At 44.6% G+C, this 23,936-nt stretch overlaps 1 protein-coding gene across 2 annotated transcripts in view; it reads right to left on the bottom strand.

Moving 5' to 3' along the window:
- SLC7A14 (solute carrier family 7 member 14) overlaps positions 1-23,936 on the bottom strand; it is a 110,886-nt gene that overhangs the window by 41,416 nt on the left and 45,534 nt on the right. For both annotated transcript variants that reach the window (XM_086674703.1, XM_086674704.1), the window contains one exon: positions 9,482-9,938. In XM_086674703.1, the coding sequence (XP_086530829.1) occupies positions 9,482-9,785 (304 nt within the window). In that variant the 5' untranslated portion in view covers positions 9,786-9,938. The remainder of the gene's footprint in view (positions 1-9,481; positions 9,939-23,936) is intronic.

Genomic DNA, 23,936 nt, shown 5'->3' on the forward strand with positions numbered 1-23,936 from the left:
CGGCTCACCACTCCCCAGGAGTAGGCAGTGTCCCCATTTCTAAAGCAGATGAAAGTGGCACCAACAAGGATGACAGACCTAAGAAGCTCTGTGAGGGGACCAGGCCATCCCTCCCTGCCCTGAGGACTTAGTGGGAGGGGGTCAAAGCTTAGTCCTAAGAGAACACACACGAGCCCTTGTGTGGCTCCTCGGCCCAGCTCATGGGCAGGTGGGACCGGGTTCCCCCGGGGATGGGCTGCATTCTCAGCAGATGCCCGGGAGCATGAGACACGCTGAATCTCTCATGGGCCTGGATCTATTCTCCGTAGAGGATCTTCCCAGAGACATGAGACACCCTTCATTTAAGAAGAAGGGTGCCATCTCCGTTTTCCCAGACAGGGCTAATATGCAGGGAGGGCGGAGCAGGGCCAGGGACTAGGGATTTAGGGGACCTAGCAAAGTGAGGAGGGACACCGAGTGCACAGAGCCAGTGCCTGGCACCTGCAGAACTTGCAAGCCGCTGTGCATGAAGTCTGCTTTGTCCCGGGTGAGGCCTCTTCACGCTGTCTCATGCAGTCCTGCCTTACTCACTTCTAGCACCCATTCCAGTGCTTCAATACCCCTTGTTCAGAAAGAGTACTTTGTCACGGGACCCTGTTTAATTTCCTTAAGGGCACTTACCACAATTTGTAGTTAAATGTATCCATATACTTGTTTTCTGAGGCATAGCCTGCCTGTACGTTTTGAAGCACAATCTTTTGGGAAGGCGGTTATCCTGGTAGAGATGAGAATTGCTCTTGGGAATATACCTTCAGATGCAAAAGAATGCTCTTTGTGGAAGGTCCATCTGGAGAAAGGGTGAATAGGAGGCAGGCCCGCTGGGTCTTTTGCTAGGTGTGCACCAAGGGGCTTCAGAATCTGAAAGATGGGTGCTCATTTGCAGTAAGAACCAACCTAGCCTTGTTAGGTTGGAGATCTGGCTAATAGTGTTGGCAGTAGTAATAATCCGGGCAAATTTACTGAGCATTTACTACGTGCACCGGCTCTACTAAGCACTTTACATACACAATCTTCCCAAGTAGAAACTATTATTATTTCCATTTACAGATGATGAATCTAAGATCTAAATGGGCTATGGTGCAGACATGAGAGGGAGGTCAGCAGGCACAGGGCGAGGCCGCTCACAGGTAGAGGTGATAGCCTGGGGTCTCTGCCACCTGCTAGCTGTGCTGAGGGCTGAGGGCTGAGGGCTCAATACTGTGGCCCACCTGTAACTTCGGGCAACCTGTTTGGGAAGGTCTAGGTTAAGTATGTTTCCCAAGTCACACAGGTTGTAAGTAGCAGAGCAGGGCTTGAAGTGAGGGAGATCCATTCCAGGGACTAAGTGCATCTGGCGCCTGGCTGCTACATGGGGTTGGAAAGTGCGTGTGGAAAGTTGAGACATTGTGTCTTTCTTTACAGATCTTTCCCCTCCCTGGGTTCTTTTGTTGTCCTCACACAGGCAATCTAATCTGAACTGTTCCTTTTGCAGAGGAAGAAACTGAAGTCAAGAGGTCAGTGACTTGCCTAAGCGTCCCGAGCTGCTGAGAAACAGAGCTGGAACTAGGACTCGGATGTACCGACTTCTGTCCTGGGCCCTGTGGTCTCTTGCAGTGCTCATGATTATTTTATGCGGGCTTGTCTTGTTTCTTCGCGTGCATGTTGAGCCCTTTGTCTCCTGGTTTCTTTCCTGTGTTCTGCAGCACAGCGGCTGTGCTGAGCCCAGAGCAGGTGACCAGTCCCTCCCATGGCCATGCTAGATGCCCTTGCTCTGCACTGTCTACTCTACCAGGTGCTGTACAAGATGTAAAACAAGCCCGGTCCTCCTTGGTTTGCTGGAGGAAGCTCATCTCAGAATCAGCAATTTGAGAGCCTTGTAAATTTTTATTAAAACGGGCTCACCTTCTCTGAACTGGTAACTGACATCCTTCCTACAGGACTGTCAATCCAGCTCTGTATAGAAGAGTTACATGAACTTCACAACACCCTTCTCACTGCTGACAGGTGACAGAAAGGTACTGAGCTTAGAAAGCATTTTCATGACCTGGGTTACAGAAGTTACGATTTAGAAAAGTGCTCAACTGATCAATAGAACAGAGTGAGCTGCAGGCTCTTTTGAAACCTCAGTAAGGGTGAGAGTTTCCTTGATTCATTTGATTCTCTTTGGTGAGTTTTTTAATTTGGGGGATGTGTCTGCATGAAACAGGTTAGGGGTAATAGCCTTTGGAGCCAGGCAGAATCAAATTTAGATTCAGCCTTCGCCACTGACTGCCTTATGGGCCTGGATAAGTCACCATACCTCTCTGGGCCTCAGTTTTATCATCTGCAGAATAAGTATACAATATCACTTATTTTGTAGGATTCATTGGGAGGATTTTGCAGCTAAAGCCAGGCACATGAAGTCCTCAGTGCTTTAGCTGTTATGATCAGCCATAAAATGGGGACACTAATAGTGTCTCTTCCTCCCAGTAGGGAGGTTTGAGAGCATTAAATGAGGTAATATATGCACAGTGCCTGGGGCACAGTATTTGATTAATAACAATAAAAATACTAGTAATAATAATTACTAACATTTATCACGTGCTTCCTAAGCTATGTCTTAGAGACTTCACAAACATCGGGGGAGCTGCTATCATTATTAAGAGTTCGACATAGAGCTGTGTGTTTGGGCAATATTTTGGAGAGCTAGTTTTCCAGAAGCTTGAAGACTGGCACATATCTGTTCATCTTTGCCTTTCCTTTCTACCCTTTCAGTGTTTCTACCTCTCCCCTCACCAGGGTGGCTGAGAGCAGTGCTCAGGTATGTTTGGGCAAACACATAGATGCAAGCTTGTGAAATGAATGAGTGATTCTAGATCACTGAGAACGACCAGCAGTGCAAAAGGACCCACCCTCCTGTGTCCACCTCTCTAGTCTGGCTTCATTTTGAGGAGGGGAAAACGGTTTGCTCTGAAAAACAAGACAAGGGAACTGAGCAGACTATCTATATAGACTCTGAATCTTTAGAAATCTTCCTTGGTCATGAAAATCCAGCCTGAGATGAGTATTGGAGTGAGGATATTCTGCTGAAGCCTGGTGAAGGCCCAGCCCAGAGGGTGGGGAGCTTTGCCTGTGGGGAAGGCATCTGCTTGACAGAACTCTGTGCCCCTTACCGCCTTCCCAAGGATTCTGTTCCCACACTCTCACGTGATGATGGATTAGAAGATGCCAAAGAGTGAATGAGGATGGCAGGAAATACAAATGATAAATGCTAGCGCTAAACCATAAACTAAGAATGCCAAGAAAATGCTACTCAGCATGTTGGCCTGTATTGCCTTAAATTTTTTTTTCAATGTTTATTTGTTTTTGAGAGAGAGAGAGAGAGAGAGGAGAATGAGTGGGGGAGGGGCAGAGAGAGGGAGACACAGAATCTGAAGCAGGCTCCAGGCTCTGAGCTGCCAGCACAGAGCCCATGGGGCTCGAACTCACAAACTGTGAGATCATGACCTGAGTCAAAGTCAGACTGAAGTCATACCGACTGAGCCACCCAGACGCCCCCATTATTGCCTTTTAGATGGTTGGCTTCAAAGATCTCAGAGGCACTTGCTGAAATGGAAGACTGTGAGTTCTGGAGTCCTGCAGGCTGAGGTTGGAGTTCTGGCCCTGCCACTAAATATCTGCCTGCCTCTCAGGAAGTGACTTTAACTTCTGACCGTCTGGCTCCTCCAGCTGAGGGAGGAGATAAAGTCACTCTTCACCCCACTGTGTCCGTGGGGCTGCGAGGGAGCCCCACGCGTTCTGCACACACGCGTTCATTCACTGCCTCTGGTGGCATTCTGTGGAGGTCCCCTTTCCTTGGGTTTTCTGTTTCTACTTTCACTTTCTGTCACCAGAACTGTGCTGTAAATCCGTTATTCTAATGACATTATTTCAAAAACACTCTCATGTGTTACGTCTTTTCTCAGCTACAGAGAGCATTTATCCCTCTCCCCCCGTCCTCCCTTGTCCACCCATGCCCGCATCCTCTCCATCTGAAGCTTCCTTCTGATCTCCACTCATGGTCTCTTGCCTGTTTTGTACAACTGCATGGCCAGTTTTTTCACCCTTGGTCTCTCTCCACCATATTAATACATTGCAGATCTGGTCACGTTGCTCAACTTCTCTGCTGAACAAGTGATCTCCAACCTTCTTGCTTGGCTCCCAAGTCTCTCCCTTAAGAACCCACTTTGTTTAATGAATTATCTTGATGGGCCATTTTGGTTAGGGGACAAAAGTCTTTGGAGTATGGTGGGGATGAACTTGTAGAGAGATAGAGAGATAGTATACTGCTCTGGATAAGATATGGACAAGGGTTTTAGGGCTTGACAGGGAACAGCAAGGGAAAAGAAGGTGAGATTGAAGGAGAAAGGCTGCCCATTAATGGTGCTGGAGGCTGGACCCAAGGAAAAGAGAGAGTCTGTGGACTTGTTTAAAGGCAGGGAGAATTGGAGTCCTACATTCAATTAGAAGTTTGTGGGGGCGCCTGGGTGGCACAGTCGGTTAAGCGTCCGACTTCAGCCAGGTCACGATCTCGCGGTCCGTGAGTTCGAGCCCCGCGTCAGGCTCTGGGCTGATGGCTCGGAGCCTGGAGCCTGTTTCCGATTCTGTGTCTCCCTCTCTCTCTGCCCCTCCCCCATTCATGCTCTGTCTCTCTCTGTCCCAAAAATAAATAAACGTTGAAAAAAAAATTTTTAAGAAGTTTGTGGTCTGCTGGGATGGACTGTATTATAGCTCCCGTCTCTGGCCCAAACTTTCTTTCTTTTTTTTTTTTTCAATATATGAAATTTATTGTCAAATTGGTTTCCATACAACACCCAGTGCTCATCCCAAAAGGTGTTTGGCCCAAACTTTCTATAAAGCCCACTGCACGTTCAATTTTGTCTTGCGGATATTTGGGGAGAGGAGGGATTGGAGTTCATCTGGTTGCATGATGAGGTAAAGAAAATGGGCAGAAGCTAATGAAATGCAGAATGGAGACGAAGACTCCATGGGAGCAGAGATTCAGAGTCGGCAGAACTAGGAAAAAGTAAGCCTTGCAACTCCCTAGGTTTATTGAGGGGTACTCTAGAGTTTCCGGTTGTACGTTACTGGGAATTAGAACCAATTTTATTTAAATATTTCAGAACAACTTGACCTCAGCAAGATGGAGGGCTTAGAGGTTATACATCCACTATAGATGTGGCAGTGACAGCCAGTTTTCCTGTTCTTTATTTATTTTTGAAAGCATGAGCATGTGTGTGTGAGAGAGAGAGGAAGGAACAGAGGAGAGGGAGACACAGAATCCGAAGCAGGCTCCAGGCTCTGAGCTGTCAGCACAGAGCCCGACACAGGGCTCGAACTCATGAACCGCGAGTTCATGTCCTAAGCTGAAGCCACCCAGGCGCCCCAGCTTATATCTTAACATTTATTTTCTATTTTCATAGGTCATAGCTGCAGCAGAAGTTAAGTTTTGGTCCCTATGACAGAGTAATTCTTAACTCTGGCTCCACATTCGAATCATCTGAGGCTTGTAAAAAAAAAACACGATTCCCCAGGTTCTGCCCCAGTCCAACTGAATGAGAATCCCTGGGGGTGGAACCTGGGCATTTTTAAAAAGAAATCAACAAATTAAAAGAAAACTAAAAGATGAGCCATAAACTGGGAGAAAATATTCACAAAATCACATATCTGATAAAGGACTTGTATCTAGAATATATTAGAAAAATTTAAAAGGTAGTAATAAGAAAATGAAGAACCCAATTAAAGAATGGGCAAGTGATTTGAACACTTCACCAGAGAAGATAGATGGCAAACAAGCACACACAAACATGTTCGAAATATTAGCAGTTAGGGAAGTGCAAATGAAAACCACATTGAAATACCCTCCTTCACCTTTTAAAATGGCAAACAAACGAAGCAACAACACAAAGCAACACCTGACAATTCTGAGGGCTGGCCAGGAACGGAGCAACTGGAAATCAAAGGCATGGCTGGTGGGAATGAAAAAGAATACAATCACTTTGGAAAAGAGTTTAGTGGTTTATTTTGAAGTTAAACCTACACCTAACACACCATCCAGCACTTCCATCCCTAGGTATTTACTCAAGAGAACTGACAACCTGTGTTCACACGAAAACCTGTACACAAATGTTTATAATGGCTTTGTTTATAACGGCCCCAGACTGGAAACCACCCAATTCCACGTTCAACTAGTAAATGGATAAATAAACTGTAGTATGTCCATACAATGGGACGCTACTCAAAAATAAAATGGAACGACCCACTGATACATACAATATGAATAAGCCTTCAATATATCATACTAAGGGACAGAAAACAAACTCAAAATGTTACATACTGAGTGTTTCCATTTATATGACATCTTGGAAAAGGCAAAAGCATAAGGACAGAAAACAGATTAGTGGTTGCCAGGGGTTGGGGGTGGAGGTGAGGAGCGTTGCAAAGAGGTAACATGAAGGAATTATTTGGGGATGATGGGATGCTTCTGTATCTTGATTATATGGAAGTTGCACAATGATATGCGTTGGTCAAACTCACAGAGTTGTATATTTAAAAGGGTAGATTTTACTGCATGTAATTATAACCTTTCTCTGCCAAACCACGATTTGAAAAAATAAGCTCCCCAGGTGATTTAAATTCATAGTCCGTGCTGAAAACTATTGCCGGTATAACAAATTTGAACCTAGGTTCTGTTATTGAAATTTCAGCTTTCTCGTATGTGAAAGTAATAAAACCCACCTTGAAGGGGTATGCTGCCTCCTAAATGTGTTAACGTATGGCAAACTCAACACAGGGCTTGGCACACGATGATAAGAACGACGTGTCGAGGGCCGTGTACCAGGCCCTGTGGCTGGTGCTCACTGGCGTCACGAATCTTCACAGGAACTCTGCGAAGGCGGTGGCATGATGGCCGTTTTCAAAGCGGAGAAACTGAGACTCAGAGAAGTGATGGAACTTGCTCAAGGTCTCACGGCCAGTTAGCGGCGGAGCCAGGTCTAATTTTAACATCACTGATCGCTGTACCACTTCCAAAATCTCAGCTTCAAACATCCCGCTCTTTGGCTACACGTCTATCCTTCTCGCGCACTTTCTCAGTGTTTGCAATGGTGTCCTCAGAGTTGAGCCAGGTTTTGGTTAAGGTCAGAAGGAGGAAGGAGCAGGTGTTAAAAAGTCTGAAGGTGGAGGGGAGCTTGATTATCGTGAGGCAGAAAGTGGTGGCAAGTTTGGTCAAGGGAGACGCGACACCAGGATGATGACACAGGAGTGGAAAGAAGGCAGCAGGGGGGGACTTCCTTTAGTTTAGTGACAGAGGATCACAGAATGAGACGCCTGGTTGAAGACTTCTGTTATAAAAATGCTAATTTTGGCACAAGTTATTTGGGCCCGGGCTCTAGCTGGGGCCTGTAGGAGAATTCTGGCTGGCCTCAGTCACAGAGTGTAGAGAAGTGTTGTGGATGCAGCCACATGTGGGGGGGGGGGGTCTCTCCTTGGGGGAGAGACAGAGTTTTCTTTTGGTGCCTGGTGCAGTGGTGAAGGTACCAGTTACTGGGCAGTTCCAGGGCTTTCAGTGGACCGGGCCGGTAGTGAAACAACCAACCAAAACAAACAAACTCTACCTGGAGCCTTTGCCAATTTTTGTGGTGTAAATACTCCTGCTGTAGCCAATTCCAAGTTAACAACATAACCTTGCGGAGATGCAAAGGTGGGGAGAGGTGTGCACAATTAGGGATCTTGGCAGCCGGGGCAAGCTAGCTCCAGCACAGTGCTGGCCGGGTCTCCTCCACAGGAGCAGCAGAAAAGTCTGGGTTATATAGCATCATGGGGACCTTGGCAGGGGGGGCAGTTTCCCAGAATGCAACTGAACCTTGCGCTGGTTTCTAAATGTAATGTAGCACTGTGAAGGATAAGATGTGGGTGATGTGCTTGCAGGAATCATTGTGGTTTGGGGATGGGGTCATTAAAGGACAGGTCAAGAGGAGAAAGGGCAGTACGCATTAACTAGGCGGGACTCTTAGCCACCTGCCCTGTGCCTTCGATGGGAGCCCTGTTTATATGTCTGCCTTTTATCCCACCATCACTATTTTGGTCTGTATGCAAACACTTCTAGGTCTCTAGATTTATGGTGAATAGGAATCTGGCACCTTCCTCCAAATAATTTCTTTGCCAAAGAAGTTTGAAAATGAACACAATGAGGTTAATAGCATTTGAGGTATCCACAAAATTCATCCGTGGGAATGATTTATTTTCATCTCTAAGAAGAAAAGTTCTCTTTTCTGAAGGAAATCATTAGGCTACTCATGCATATTAGAGAATAACTTCGGGAAAATGGATGGTTGTAACACCAACAGGAAAGTAAGCCATGATGGGAGATAAATAAGATCAGTCTGGAAACATTTCTGCCATTAAGTTAAAAAAGATGTCAAATATAAACTAGCGCACTTTCTGGTTGTGTGTTCCTGGTCCACGCACACCCCGTGGATGGGGGCTGTTCAGTCTGGATATACAATATGAATGTAGAACTTTTCTTGTGATGATGTGCATTTGTACACAGAAATCCTGATATACCCCAGCATTCTTGCTTCTGAAGCTTTGGAAGAGACCATGCATTCCCTGCCAGGATGTGAGTTGACCCACCTGATTCACCACCAAAACCCCAGCAAAGCCTCGGGCTTGCACAATATTATGATCAGGAAGCAGGAAGTGTTGTTTCCTTCTTTTTCAAGTTACCTGTTTACCCATTCCTGGCAAGATACTGTGGACGATAGCTCAAGAAACAAGGAGGGAAGAGGGAAAGGAAAATAGAAGAGCCATTTCACAAATTATCAATACGTAAGTCGTGGCACCTTATTTAAAAAAAAAATGAGTTCTATGATTCTTTCTCAAGGAAAGAGATAATGCTCGTTGAACCACCTCTGTAGAATACAATCTGTTGAAGTGCTTGTGGCAGATGGTGCGTTGTGATTCTCACGATGGCTTTACATTTCCTAGCTTGCTTTCCTCCTGCTTGGGTGTCACAATGCCAGTTTTTGGCTCATCAAGTCCCAATCACATCAGATTTAGTGACTTGTCATTTTGCTACTCTGCCTATCCTTTATGTATTATTTATAATCCTAGCTATATCCATATCTCCACCAAGGGATTGACCTATCCTCCATCGAAAGGGAGAGTTATAATAAAAACGGAGCCATTAGGACATGACAGGGAAAGAGAAATTGGGAGGAAGCTGGGCACCAGAATAATTAGTTGCATAGAAAAACCAAAGAAAAAGGAAGCTACTGTAATTGAGCCTTGAACTCCCTGGCAGTCAAGGCAAAAAAGGAGCCCGATGACCTCTTTGGTGACACTTCTTACATCTCACCATTCAATATTCTAGAAGAGCGGGATGAGCGGTAACAGACTGGCAAGTGCACTTTCCATAGGCCTTTCACTGTACTGAGGCACTTACCTGATAATATGGATGCAACAGCTGCAATGATGAAGGACACAATGACACCAGGTCCTGCCATTTCCTTGGCCACCAGACCAGACACCACGTACATCCCTGTGCCCACGCAGCTGCCAACGCCAAGTGAGATGAGGTCCATGGTGGTGAGCACCTTGGCTAGCTTGGTGCCATGGGTTGTGGTGGCCCCAGTTCCCTCCAGCATCGACTCCACTGGTTTGGTGCGCAGGATCCTGGAGTGCATGGCATACCAGGCTGCCCCCCACTGCACCCGCCGGGGGTCCAGGGAGGCAAGGAAGCCACTCATCCTGTGTGAGAGGGGTTACGGTGCAGGTCAACTGAAGGAAGCGAGCTATGGAAGCCTTAGTGGATGCTTCTGGAACTCATCTAGTGAGTGGGGATCTTCTTTTTAGGAAAGGTCCAGAGGGACCCAAAGCAGTCTTCTCCTGGGCATGAATGTCTGCAGGAAAAACACAAGAAGGAAGAAGATGAGACCAAGCAGGAACAAATTTTCATTTGGAGGTCAGTATACTGAACTGGTCGAACTGGTCTATCTTGTGTTCTCATAATGCAGAAGGGGTGCATTTCCCCCTTTGTGCCTCCTCCGGTCCTAAATAACAATCTGTTATTTGCACTGTGTCCCCAAGTCATTCTGAAGAAGATGGTCTGAGTCAGGGCTCTGCTACTTATTGCTGTAGGACCTTGGATAAGTTATCTCATTTCTCTGTGCTTCAGTTTCACCTGTATCATGGGGATAATAGAGCCTCCTGCCTAGTGTTGATGTGAAGATTAGATTAGCATCTAAACAGAGCATAAGATAATACCTGCCACATGGAAAATGCCCACTTGTCCAAAATCTTTTTTCAACGTTTTTATTTATTTTTGGGACAGAGAGAGAGCATGAACGGGGGAGGGGCAGAGAGAGAGGGAGACACAGAATCAGAAACACGCTCCAGGCTCTGAGCCATCAGCCCAGAGCCGGACGCGGGGCTCGAACTCGCGGACCGCGAGATCGTGACCTGGCTGAAGTTGGACGCTTAACCGACTGCGCCACCCAGGCGCCTCCCACTTGTCCAAATTCTTAAGTGCTTCTTACCTGACTCTGCCAAGGCCTGGTCTGTGATTTGGGGCATATTCTTTGGGGACACAATATCCTCTTTTTTTAAAATATAAAGATGTAAAATTAGATTTTTGACCCTTAAGAGAGACAGTCCCACCCATGGAGTCCTTTTGGAACTTTGTTCTCAAATGAAATGAGAAGGTTTTGAGCAATTTTTTTGCTCTCAGAGATTGAGAAAGGGGGAGGTGTTCCTTGCATTTGGTGGGTGAGCCCCAGAGATGCTAACTGGGTGGGATGGTGTCAACCAATTTTCAGTGATCTCACAGACATTCCTGTAGGTGAAAATTCTGGTTATGATGATCTAAACCTAAAACCTAGTTTTAAAAAATGTTTTATTTATTTTTTGAGAGTGCAAGCGGGGGAGGGGCAGAGAGCGGGGGACCGATGATTGAAGCAGACTCTGCACTGACCTCAGCGTGAGCGCGATGCGGGGCCAGAACTCAAGAAGCGGGCGATGGTGACCTGAGCTGAAGTCAGACGCTCAACTGACTGAGGCATCCAGGTGCCCCAAACTTAATTCTCTTTTATATATATAAACATATGGGGGTTTTCAGGGATGGTTTTAAAATACAAGTACGTTGACTTTTCCAGGAATGCAACTATGGAGTAAATTGAAGGATGATTGTAAATTCTTTAGTTTGGAACCAAAAAGGAGTTCTTCACTGCTTCTGAAACTCAAGGCCACCTTCCAGCACCACCCATGGTACTGCATCTCACATGCGCACCTACCATTTGGAATTGGCACACGCACAGGGATTCTTAATATAGTGAGAGCATCTGACAGCCCCATGTGTGCTTGCTGGAGTGTTTACATACTGAAATATGTTACATATAGGCAGGTTTTTCATGCATTTTGCTTCAGAATATTATAGAGAGGTATAATAAATCTTCAATACAGAAAAGAGGCGCTGGGCTTGATAGAACCGGGAACTACTATATTAGACCGTTTCCAAAGTTTTGACAAAGTGGAGAATATCAAGATGATAAGAAACTACGAAGCCAGGAGCTTTTTACAATTCTATAAAGAACTTCTAGAGTACATCTGAACATTGCTTCCAAGAACTGTGCTGACAAGCCTAGGACATTTACATTTACGAGAAGTTCCAGCCCATGTAATCTACCAATATGATTAATTAATACTGCTTAGCACTTAATGTAACACTCGTCTGCTTCTAAAGGCTTTGCAAACACAACCTTAATTAGAAGAATCAGGGGAAATGTGGCAGTTTGGTTCACAGGGGTTGGGTGATGATAGATCTAATGGTTTAATTTCCAGCTAGATTTGACAATGTTGCTTCATGCTGTGTTTTAATTCTTGACCATATCTTAAATATCACTATAGTTGGAGAGTGCCATTGTATATGGCAGAGTCATTTCAGAGCCTGAAGTGTCAGCGGTTTTGTTTTTTTTTTTTTAATATTTTTTTTTCAACGTTTATTTATTTTTGGGACAGAGAGAGACAGAGCATGAACGGGGGAGGGGCAGAGAGAGAGGGAGACACAGAATCGGAAACAGGCTCCAGGCTCCGAGCCATCAGCCCAGAGCCCGACGCGGGGCTCGAACTCACGGACCGCGAGATCGTGACCTGGCTGAAGTCGGACGCCCAACCGACTGCGCCACCCAGGCGCCCCTGTTTTTTTTTTTTTTTAAAGATTTCCAGATTCGTGAGAAAACATGTCACATATATCCCAGCAAGACTGCAAGGACAATTGCTTCACTTGAGCTCTTGTGGGAACTTAATGTACATATCTATTTAATTTCAACTCAGCAGGTACCAAGCATCTGTTATGTGCCGTGCATGGTCTTAGGCTTGGGGGTGCAAAGACATGGTTCCTGCTCCCATGGACCTTTAAGTCTAGCATGGGAGGAGGTGAACACCCAAATCACAATGCAAGGAATAAGGTTTGTTTTTGCTTCTTATCTGAAAAGCCTATCTTTTATTTTTCTTATTATTCTATTGCAGAAAAATTGGACAACATAAACAATAATGTTCAGTGAAGAAAGAATATAATACAACATACAGGATGACAAATAAAACCAGGTCATTCCAGGGAGGGAAGAGGAGTAGATATGCTGTGTGCTGAATTGTGTTCCCCCAAATTTGTATGTTGAAGTCTTAACCCCCAGTGTCTCAGAATGTGCCCTTATTTGGAAATAGTTGTTATAGATGTGGTCAGTTAAGATGAGGTCATCTGGAATAGGGTGGGCACTTAATCTACTATGACTGGTGTCCTTGTAGGAAGAGGAAATTTGGACACAGAGAGAATGAGGTGTGAAGATGAAAGCAGAGGTCAGAGCGATGCATCTAAAAAAAGCGAAGGAACACCAAGGATTTGCTGGCAAACCACAAGAAGCCGGGAGAAAGCCACGGAATGTACATCTTCCTCAAGGAAGGAACCAAACTTGCTGCACCTTTATCGCAGACTTCCAGCCTCCAGAACTGGGAGTCAATATGTTTCTATATTTAAGACACCTAGTTTGGGGGTGCCTGGGTGGCTCAGTTGGTTAAGCGTCCCACTGTGGCTCAGGTCATGATCTTGTGATTTGTGAGTTCGAGCCCCGTGTTGGGCTCTGTGGTGACAGTGTGAAGCCTGGAGCCTGCGCCAGATTCCATTTCTCTCTCTCTCTCTCTCTTTCTGACCCTCCCCTGCTCGTGTTCCGTCTGTCTGTCTGTCTGTCTCTCTCAAAAATAAATAAGCAATAGACACCTCATTTGTGGTGCTTTGTTATATAGCAGCTCAGCAACCTAACATGGGTCATGAAGGATATGAAACGGGCTGCCGAAGGGGTGACAGAGGGTCTGTGCAGCCATGACATTGGTTCCTGGTTCCTGAGTGACGACGGGGAACCAGTCGGGCCAGGTGTCAGCGCTCCCAGGGGGAGAGCAGTTGTGGCTCATTCCTGGGACTAAGTCTGGGACAGGGTGAGGAGGATTCCAGTGCCCTGTTAGACCGTGTGCCGGCTAATTTAATCCTCACAACAAATCCGCCTTTGGAGAGGAGGTCGGGAGAGGTCCAGTAACTTCTCCAGAGTGGAGGAGCCCATGGCACCGCACTTGGCCCTGCGGTGCTTGCTTGCAGAGTTCACGTCCTTACTCCCCATCCTCCTGCCTGAGGTGGGCAGGATCAGCCTGCACAGGGCTTGCAAGCCAAAAGAGGGCTGGGGTTTGCGGTAAGCACAGTGAGAAGTCACCAGAGGGTTTAATTCAGGTGAGTGATATGATAATATTTATGTTTTTATTTTTTTTAATGGTTTATTTATTTTTGAGAGAGAGACAGCTTGCGAACAGGGGAGGGGGCAGAGAGAGAGGGGGACACAGACTCCAAAGCAAGCATCAGGCTCTGAGCTGTCAGCACAGAGCCCCATGTGGGGCTTGAACTCATAAACTGCCAGATCGTGACCTGAGCTGAAGGTGGACGCTTAACCGACTGAGCCACCCAGGAACCCCTATACTTATGTTTTTAAAAGCTCATTATAGCTGCTGTGCAGTTAACTGAACAATCACATCCTGATGATAAGTTAGCTCCAGGATGGAGTAAAAAGGTGCGGGAGGTGTGGCCCTGCTGCCGAGGAGACAGACAAGCAAACAGAGAACCATCACCAGTGCAGTTCCACAGCAGCCTGTGTCAGGACCTGTGCACGAGGACAGGGGACATGGCGGTGTGGGGATAAACTGTCAGGAAGGCCAGGGAGAGCCTCCTAGGTCACTCGTGTTAGAAATGAGGAGAGTGGCCCCATGGCAGGGAAGGCCAGTGGTAAATGCAGGTGGCCTTAATGTCGGCTTTTTGAGGGAGGGTAAAAGGGTTTTCTGATCTCCTGATCCCTTTGCAGTGGTTCTCCATCTTGGCTGCGTGCTGGAATTGTCCAGGGTTCTTCCAGAAACACTGCTGCCTGGCTTCTACCACAGAAATTCCAGTTTAATCGGTCTGAGGTGTGGCCTAGGGATAGAGATTCTTTAAGGCTCCCCAGGTCGTTCTAGCAAGGCACAGTCAGGTCCACTGCCCTATGGCACCACGGGAGACTAAAACTTTAGGTGTGGAAAACCAGATAGTTCCTGTGATGATTAAGTTTGTGTCAGCTTGACTGGGCAAAGGGATGCCCAGATAGCTGGTGAAACATGATTTCTGGCTGTGTCTGTGAGGGTGTTTCTGGAAGAGATTAGCATTTGAATCTGTAGACTGAGTGAAGAAGATCCTCTCCCCTGGTGTGGGTGGGCATCTTCTGATCTGTTGAGGGCCGGAATAGAACAGAGAGGCCGAGGAAGGGCAAATTCACAGTCTTTGCTGGAACTGACATCCATCTTCTGTTCTTGGACATTGGTGCTCCTGGTTCTTGAGCTTCTGGATGCAGACTGGGCTCTCTACCACTGGCCCCTCCACCTTGATTCTCAGGCCTTCAGACTCAGACTGAATCATACCACCGGCCGTTCTGGGTCTCCAGCTTGAAGATAGCAGGTTCTGGGTCTTCTTGGCCTCCGTAACATGGGACCCAATTCCCATCATAATTCCCCTCGTATGTATCTGTATATGCCCTCTTGGTTCTGTTTCTCTGGAGGACCATGAAATACATTGTCATTTCCCACATGGGGCCACAAGTCTGACAGGTACTTTCTATTTCTCTTTTTGGGCAGGAAGCTGGGCTTTTTGGCATCTGTCTTCTGCAAGCAGTGACTACGGATGCTGTGCGGTCTAGAGACACCCTCTGGGACACTAGTTCTGATCAGCCTTCCTCAGAAGCTGTCACAAGGACACAGAGAAATAACCAGGCTTGTTAGGGAGGTGAGGGCTTTTATTTGATAGATAATTAGAAGCGTGGTGAAAACACAGAGAACCAACTGGAACAAAGGTTGAGGGTGGTGAGCATTCCTTCCTGGCTCTATTCCCTCTGCGTAATTCCTCTGAGTGTTTGCTTTGTTGATGCAAACAGGAACTTGGGGGCATTTTCTTTCTTGGTTGGAAATTTACCGGAGAGAACAAAATGTACGAGAAAACATGCTTCGAAGTGACTATTGACAATATCCATATTCATTACCCTTAGATTATGTTAATCAAAGATAGTTTTGGAAGCTCATTGCTGTTGTCTTTCCAAGATGAGCAATAAATGTGTGTTGTGCTTTCTCTAGCACTTTAATTCAAGTTTCTCAAAATACTTCACAGCTATAACTAAGAAAGGCTTCCAGGGCCTCTGGGAGGAGAGAGTCCTCATTGTGGTGTTTGCCAGGGTGGCTGAGGGTTCAGTGGACTCCAAGAATAATGATGGTAAAAGCAGGTTTGTGTCAGGATGAAAACAATCGTGGCTCAGAAGTTCACTGAAGAGGTAGGATTATCGAATTAGGTTGGAGCTTGCCTTCGGAGGTGAGGAGAGGAAGGAAATGAAGACTAACAAAACAGCAAACGGCCAAAAATCATTCTAGCTTGATTTTGCGAAAACACCGAGGGATTACAACAATCCCTCCCTCGCGTCCCCTAGAAACAGTTGTCCAGCCTTTGCCCGAACATCTGGAGCAGTGGGAAACATGGGCTGATCGAAGCAGCCCCTTCATGGAGTTGGGCAGTTGCGACTGCTACAGAATTCTTCTAATCAATGTCCCCTGGCAAAATGAGGTTTCGGTTAGAGTAAAAGGTGCCTGGTTTGATGAATCCTACCTGGTGACTATAGGATCTCGAGGAGCCTTCTGAGGCCCTCCCCTGTCCCAGATCGTGGGGTCCTGCACTACCCCTCCTCCTCACCAGTCTGCTGTTTCTCCTCCTCTGGGCTGAGCTTCTGGTGCCTGGTTAAGAACATAATTCAGGGGGCACCCGGGTGGCTCAGTAAGTTGAGCATCTGACTTTTGATTTTGGCTTAGGTCATGATCTCAGGGTTATGGGATTGAGCCCTGCATGGGGCTTTGAGCTGAGCATGGAGGCTGCTTAAGATTCTTTCACTCTCTCTCTCCCTCTGCTCCTCTCCTCTGCTCACATGCTCGCTCTCTCTCTTAAAAATAAAATAAAATAAAATAAAATAAAATAAAATAAAATAAAATAGAACATAATTCAGTAGTAGAGTTCTCTGGGTTCAAATTCTGGCTCTGCCCTTACTAGCTAAGTGACCTTGAATGAAGCCTTTCTGTGCTTCAGTTTTGCCGTCTATAAAATGGGATCATAACGGTACCTAGCTCACAGGGTTGTAGTGAGGGGCAAAGGAGTTAATATGTGTGAAGCTTTTAGCACAGTGCCTGGCACACTGTGGGTGCCATGGGAGCACTAGCTCGCATCACCCTGCTCCCTGACCAGGTCTTTTTGTCCCCTACTGCTGACACCCCCTCTCACTGCCTCCACCTCCCTAGGCAGTTCTCAGAAGACCCTTGGCCTGCTGTCCAGTCCTCACCCAGGGCTTTTCTCTGCTGAAACTTCCTTGGGTATCTTCTGGCTGCACACTGTGCCCTGATATTTTTCTTCCAAGGGATTTGTTCTTCTCTTTCTCATGCTTGCAGAGAATGGCTTCCTCCTTTCCTATGTTTCATTATCGAAATGGGCTTCTTAGCAGATTTGCTTGGGGCTCTGGGTGTTACTCATTCTTTTACGCCCTTGACTTTTCTCCCCGAGATGTACATACGCTGTGAGGGGCCTAGGACATGGTGGGTTCATTTACAGTCATCACCGTATCCCTGAAAACATGCTCCACTTCTGACCTCTATGCCTGTTGCTCACTGCGGCTCGCTCAGCCCGTCTCTGATGACGGATTTTCTGCTGAGGTACTTGCTTCTGTTGCTCTTCTATTCTTTCCACGCTGGCCAGATACGGCTCTGTGTTTGCACCCTGACTGTGGATGGGCTTGCCTGCCAGTCACTGTAACTTGATTCTGGGTGGCAAGATACAGACGTGTCTGAGTCCCAGGGTCTGCCCCATTCTAAAAGAACATCCTAGTGAATGGAATTGAGATCTGTGTCCTGGTAATTTTCTCCTGTTATCCTCAGTTTTGCTCCCTGTATCTATGCAGATTGGGGTTAATCTCCTTACAGGAACAGGCTTCATGTTTTTGAAGGCAACTAACATAACTCTTGGAGTTTTATCTTCCCCAGACTGAACATCCTCAATTTCTTCAGTGAGCAGTAGTGTCTCACATAGTACAGCTTCTAGATCAATCACATTTTGATTTATACTTCTTGGGCAGGCTGCAGTTTATCATTGTTGACATTTTGGGACCATGACAAGGCAGTAAGGAAGATGTTTTTGATCAGTCTAGCTCTGCGTGTGTGTGTGTGTGTGTGTGTGTGTGTGTGTGTGTGTGTGTATGCACATGGGTGTCCTAAATCATGCAATACTGGTGCCTGACAAATTGACTCAGAGGTACCCTTGACTTCAAAACTAGGATTCCTGACTTTGAGACTGCTAATTTTCCCAGTTATGTATTTTCTAAATGTTTGATTGATGGAACCCACTTTAAGTATTTTTGATCACTTCCCATATTACTTAACAATGTGCTACCCCATTTACATTACATGCAGAAACTCAGGCACAGCTGGCTTTGTTTTGCTTGGAATGCTTTTAAAGGAGAGTTTGGATCTCTGACAATTGAGTAGCTAAGCAAAAGAGGTTGTTCCAATTCAGCTTGTTGTTTCTTTTTCTGTTTCTAAAATGTTATTGAGTGCATTAATCAGCTTTTGCTGCAGTAACAAACAATATCAAATTTCAATATGTAACAACAATGACATTTATCTCTTGCTATGACTCTACTCCAGGCTGTGCATTGGCTTCAGGTTTTCTCCCCAGGGTGGGCTGTGAGTCCCCACATGTATTCTCATTCTGAGAGTCAGACTAAGGAACAATCCCTACCTGACGTATGCTGTTCTCTTGTGGCACAGGCCAAGAACAGGCAACTGGTGGAAACATGCAATGCCTCTTCTGCTTCTGGTTGGGACTGGAATTCAACAGGTTTCCATGGATTAAGGTGAAGCAAATGGCCAAGCTCAAAGTTAGAGGGGTGGGATGTATATTTCTTTCATTGAAGACAGGTAAGTATGCATGAGGTTGCATACTTCTCTTATGAAGGAGGATATGAAAAGCTGTGACAATCACGTAACTTATCTTACGGAACCCCTTCTATGTACTAGGCAAAACAATTGTATTATGATTTTTTTTTGAGGCTGCTTTTCCAGAATGGGCAGAAGTCTGGGCATCTGATATATAAACTTAAAAAGACTCTGATATTCATTCCTGTACTTGCACGATTAATGCTGTAGAGGTATGAATATTCATTTCCTTTGAATACCAGTATGAATCCAAAATTCATCTGCTTCTGACACCAAGCACAACAAAACAATGAGAAGTCATTCTAACCTTATTTGCTAGAAATAAACAAATACATATATGAGTGGATATACACACATACGTATGTGTGTTAAAAAATATATATGTATACGTATATATATATTTAACCTTATGAGAATATTTGATCTTTGCCTGGTCTGGGACAACATTTCTGTTTAAAAACGTTTCCCATTCTGCTTCCCTGTTTGTCAACCCTTCAGGGGTTGAGAATATTATCTGTGTATGTATTTGGCAGCAATTGTTGTGAAAATAGTCTCAAGGGAATGCCTGGCATCTACTAAGCAGGAGAATTGAGGAGAAGCTTGTTCAGAGATCTGATTATTCAGCACTGAGATACCACGTTTCTCCTCCAACAACCCAGTCAGGGAGGATATCACAGCCTGATGTCACCCTTCTACTCTTTCCTCTAGGAAAGAGTAGGTCCAGGGTCTCAGGTCTCTGTGCAGTGTCTTGTGTTATTCATTGTGCATATGGCAACATGAGCAAAACCAGAGGAAATGAAAAACTCTGCACTAACCAGATTTTCTTGGGGGAACACTTCTTTCAGAAGGGAAAAATTACACAAGAAAATTAGTTCATTTTCCCATGCCAATAGAAAAGATTTAAGAAATTGCATTAAATTAATCATTGCTAAAAGTATTTAATGAGTTTCTACTATGTGCTGAACTCAACGGTAGCTGTTGTGGCCATAAATTACTACAAGACACAGAATATCAGGAACTGGGGTCCCAGGATCCGTCTTTAAAGTCAGCAGCATGGCGTCTTCTCTCCTCTCTGTCCTTCAGACTCCCTCTTGTAAGGACTCCTGTGATAGCATCAGCCCATTGATTTAATCCAGGATTAATATCCCCATCTCAAGACCCTTAATTTAATCACCCACAAGTTTCCCCTTTATCATGTAAAGGAACTTAGTGACAGGTTTTAGAGATTAGGTTGTGGGCATCTTTGGAGGAGTTATTCTTCAGCCTGAATGCCTTTTCATACTCCTTAAGGACATATCTCTTCATAGTCCTACACTCTATGGCAAACTTCCACCTCTCTCTTTTTCTGGAAATACTTGGCTCAGCTTTTCTTCATACCCTCTCTCCAAAGTTCGGTCCCTAATTACAACGAAAACTTAACCCAAACTACATTTGCCCATTGTTCTGAAAGAATACCCTTAGCAGAGTAATTCATTCAGCTACTTTCAGATAGATGGATCCCGGGCCTGAGCACTGAAATGACTTATCCAAGGCCACACACAAGGTAATGGGATAATATGGGTCTCCTTTCCTCCACCCTGGGGCCCTCCCTACTGCTCCATATTTAAGAAAGTGAACGGAGCTGCCTCGATTTTCTTTGAATGATATCACTCTCATGTCAGGCTTGGGATGATCCCCAAAGGAAAAAAAGGCATTTGTGGTAATGTCCTATGTGGTAATGTTCCTTTAAAATATATTTTTCTTGGTTGTGGGGGAGAGGGAAAAATGGGTGATGGGCATTAAGGAGGGCACTTCTTGGGATGAGCACTGGGCATTGTATGTAAGTGATGAATCATGGGAATCTCCCCCTGAAACCAAGAATGCACGGTATATGCTATATATTAGCTAACTTGACAATTAATATTAAGAAAATAAAAAATAAAAAATTGAAAAAAATAATAAAAAATAATAATAAAATAAAATGGAAAAAACCAGGAATGAATACTAGGGATAAGTAGGGAAAATATATAATTATAATACATAGTGAGCACTAGTGGTTGTTCATATTATTTCAGCTGACATTATCTAAAATATGAGAACCAGTGCCCTCCCTAAATTATTGTATTGACTGGGTTGATGGGTTTCAATATGTTCTGTAAATGTACTTAACAACCTACAATGAACTTAGATATGGCCAAAAAGAAAAGCTCTTTCTTAGCAGCTAAGGGAATGGACAAAGGTGTTTAATGTATCTCAAAACTCTTCCTGGTGACTTGGCCTCAGTGGGCATTTCGTCATGCCAGTTTGGAGAAGCATGGCTCTTGTAGGAGTCTTCCAAATGCTATTATTCACATGATTAACCAGCTGGCATCCCCAGCGTTACTCAGGAAAATCCTTCAGTAGGTACATCCCTACAGCTACTCTCCCCGGAGAGACTAAACACAAATCAATAATTGGATAACTGACTTCGTGCCCTTGGGTGTGGAGCTAATATATGAAACAGTTTTGTTTTCCTATTCACTGTGTCTTAACTGATACCCAGGACTCTTTTTTTGTACTGTGGATTCAGTTATCCTGGAAGCCATTCACCCGTCTCTTTGAGATTCCTTCCTCTCCCCCAAAGGAAATTTCTACTACTCTAAAGAGTCTGCATTTTAAGTCAGGTAATTTCAAGTGGACTCTTCAAGTTTTGATAATGGCCATTTACATGCGATACAGCTATAAACAGACAAGTGGACAGAATCTTCATTTTAATTGATGTAGGTCACTTTACATGCTCTGTGAACTTCTAGCTCTTAACAAAGACTGACTCCTCACACCCAGCTCCACTCTTCTCTTTGTACAGCTCTCAATACACACCATCTGCTTTAATGGGTTCAGAGCACGTAGTAAATGTCGGGCACCATGTGTGCAAGATGCAGGGACAGAAGGAGGAAGAAGATGGCCCCGTTCCTCCAGGAGCTCCCGATTTGGCCAGAAAAATAAGCCTGCCAATGAAGTGACCATCTATTGTAACAGTATGTCTCCCCACTGATTATGGTGATTTTACTTCTTAGCCTTTCTATTTGCTGCTTTTCTGACCTTTCCCCTGCAGCCATCCACCTTTTCATGTTCTTTTGAAACTCAGCTCATACTCCATCTGCCATTAAATGTGTGTTAACCACTTGGGCCTCCTCTTCTCTGATTTCCTACGGACCCCCCCCAAATCAGCATGTATTTTTCAATTGCCTTGCACAGATTGTTACACACTTGAGGGCTAGAGTATCCTTAAAACCCTCTATTTTTTTTGGAAAAGAAATGAAATACAAACTCCTTACAATGGTCTACAGAGCCCTATGCTGTCTGGTGTCTCTTTCACCCCTGAATACATCTCCTGCCAGCCTCTTTCTTGGTGCAGCCATGCTGTCCTGCTTTCTGTTTTTGAAACACGGGAAATATGCCTGTTATTTCAAGGGTTGCACTTGTGTCCTCTACCTGGGATCCCTTGCTCCAAGTCTTTGCATGGCTCTGTCCTTCTCATGATTGTGGTCTCAGCTGGAACGTCACTCTGCAGGAGAGACCCTGCTGAACTACTTGAGTTGAAAGTAGCCATATCTTGAGACAAACCATAAGAGACTTATATACAGAGAACAAACTGCTGGAGGGGTGTTGAGTGGGGGATGGGCTAAATGGGTGACGGGCATGAAGAAGGGCCCTTGTTGGGATGAGCATTTGGTGTTATATGTAAGTGATGAATCACTAAATTCTATTCCTGAAATCATTATTACACTATTTGTTAACTAACTTGGATTTAAATTAAAAACAACAACAACAACAACAAAAACCAAAAAAAACAAACTGAATTAGGAAGTGGGGATTAAAAGAGAAAGATTTTTTATTTTATTTTATACTTTGCTGTAATGTATGAATCAAAAATAGATTTAAAAAATGATCTGGAAATAATAAAAAAAAAACCAATAGCCTGGACTTTGTACTCTTTACCTCATGTTCTTCTATCTATCTATCCATCTATCCATTTATCTACTATTTATTTATTTACTTTTGAGTAATTTATCCTTATTGGATATTTATTTGTTTATGGTTTCATTGTGTGTATTCTCCCTCTAGACTGTAAACTCCTTGAAGGTAAGGATTTTTGTCCATCTTGTTTTTTGTTGAATACCTAAGGACCACAGCGGGGACTGGCACAAAGCAGGCAATCAATAAATATTTGTAGAATAAAATTCCTCCACAGTGCTTAAAAGACTGTTGTGAACAAAGTATTTCTTTGTAAAAGATATAGTTTACAATAGCAGTTTGTAACAACCCTTGCTATCTTGCGATTATCTATTGGAATATGAGATGACTTTCTTTGTTAATTACTCTTTGTGCATAAAATCACAGAACACAAAATTTAGAAATCAACTGGTCCAAGTCTCAGATTTTACAAATGAGAAAATTATTTTTGTTGAATGCCTTCACAGATCCCTTTGGGAACCTAAATTATCTAAAAATAAGTATGTCTGATTATAAATAAGTTATCGCTATCTATTTTTGATTCTTTTATATTCATTAAATCAAGAGAAGACTGGATGAAAACTATACAGTATTAAAATATTAAAATCTAGTTAAGGTTAGAGTTGTACTTTTTGATGTAGATGTTCCATGCAGCAATTTGTAGGCTCCAACCAGAGAGTCAGAGAAACCTCCTAAGTCATAGAGTATGAACCATAGAACGGAAGGTATATTTTTCAGTTTGCTTCATTGCTTTTTTGTTTTGTTTTGTTTTCTATCTGGGAGGAAAATAGTTGAGACTTTAATAGCCTGGGAATTTAGCATGTTGTTGAAAAATTGTTGAAAAATGGAGACGTGCTTTGTCCTATTGGTGCACTATTCATTTGTAAGTTCTGAGTCTCTTGAGAATGGCACCTGCATGCAGGGTTGGTTAGTCTGCATGCAGGGTTGGTTAGTCTGCAGGCCCTCAGGGTACATTCTGGATCCACAGCCCAGAGAATTCTTTGGAGGCAGATTCCTTTCCTATTATCTGTCATTTCCTCAAGAAATCTGAAAGCTCCGAGTGCATCTTTCAATGTCAACAGCACGAAATCACAGAAAAATGCCAGGTTTCATTATGGGAGTTTAAAATGAATTTCCAGGGGTGCCTGGGTGGCTCAGTCGGTTAAGCTGCTGACTCTTGATTTAGGCTCAGGTCATGATCTCATAGTTCCTGAGTTTGAGCCCCACCTCTGGTTCCATGCTGCCAGTGGAGCTTGCTTGGGATTCTCTCTCTCTGCTCCTCTCCTGCTTGTGTGTGCTCGTGTGCATGTGCGTATGTGTGTGTGTGTGTGTGAACACGCGTGTGCACACAC

This window comes from Puma concolor, chromosome C2 (assembly GCF_028749965.1).
Source record: "Puma concolor isolate L17-30 chromosome C2, mPumCon1.1.hap2, whole genome shotgun sequence".
Taxonomy (NCBI): Eukaryota; Metazoa; Chordata; class Mammalia; order Carnivora; family Felidae; genus Puma; species Puma concolor.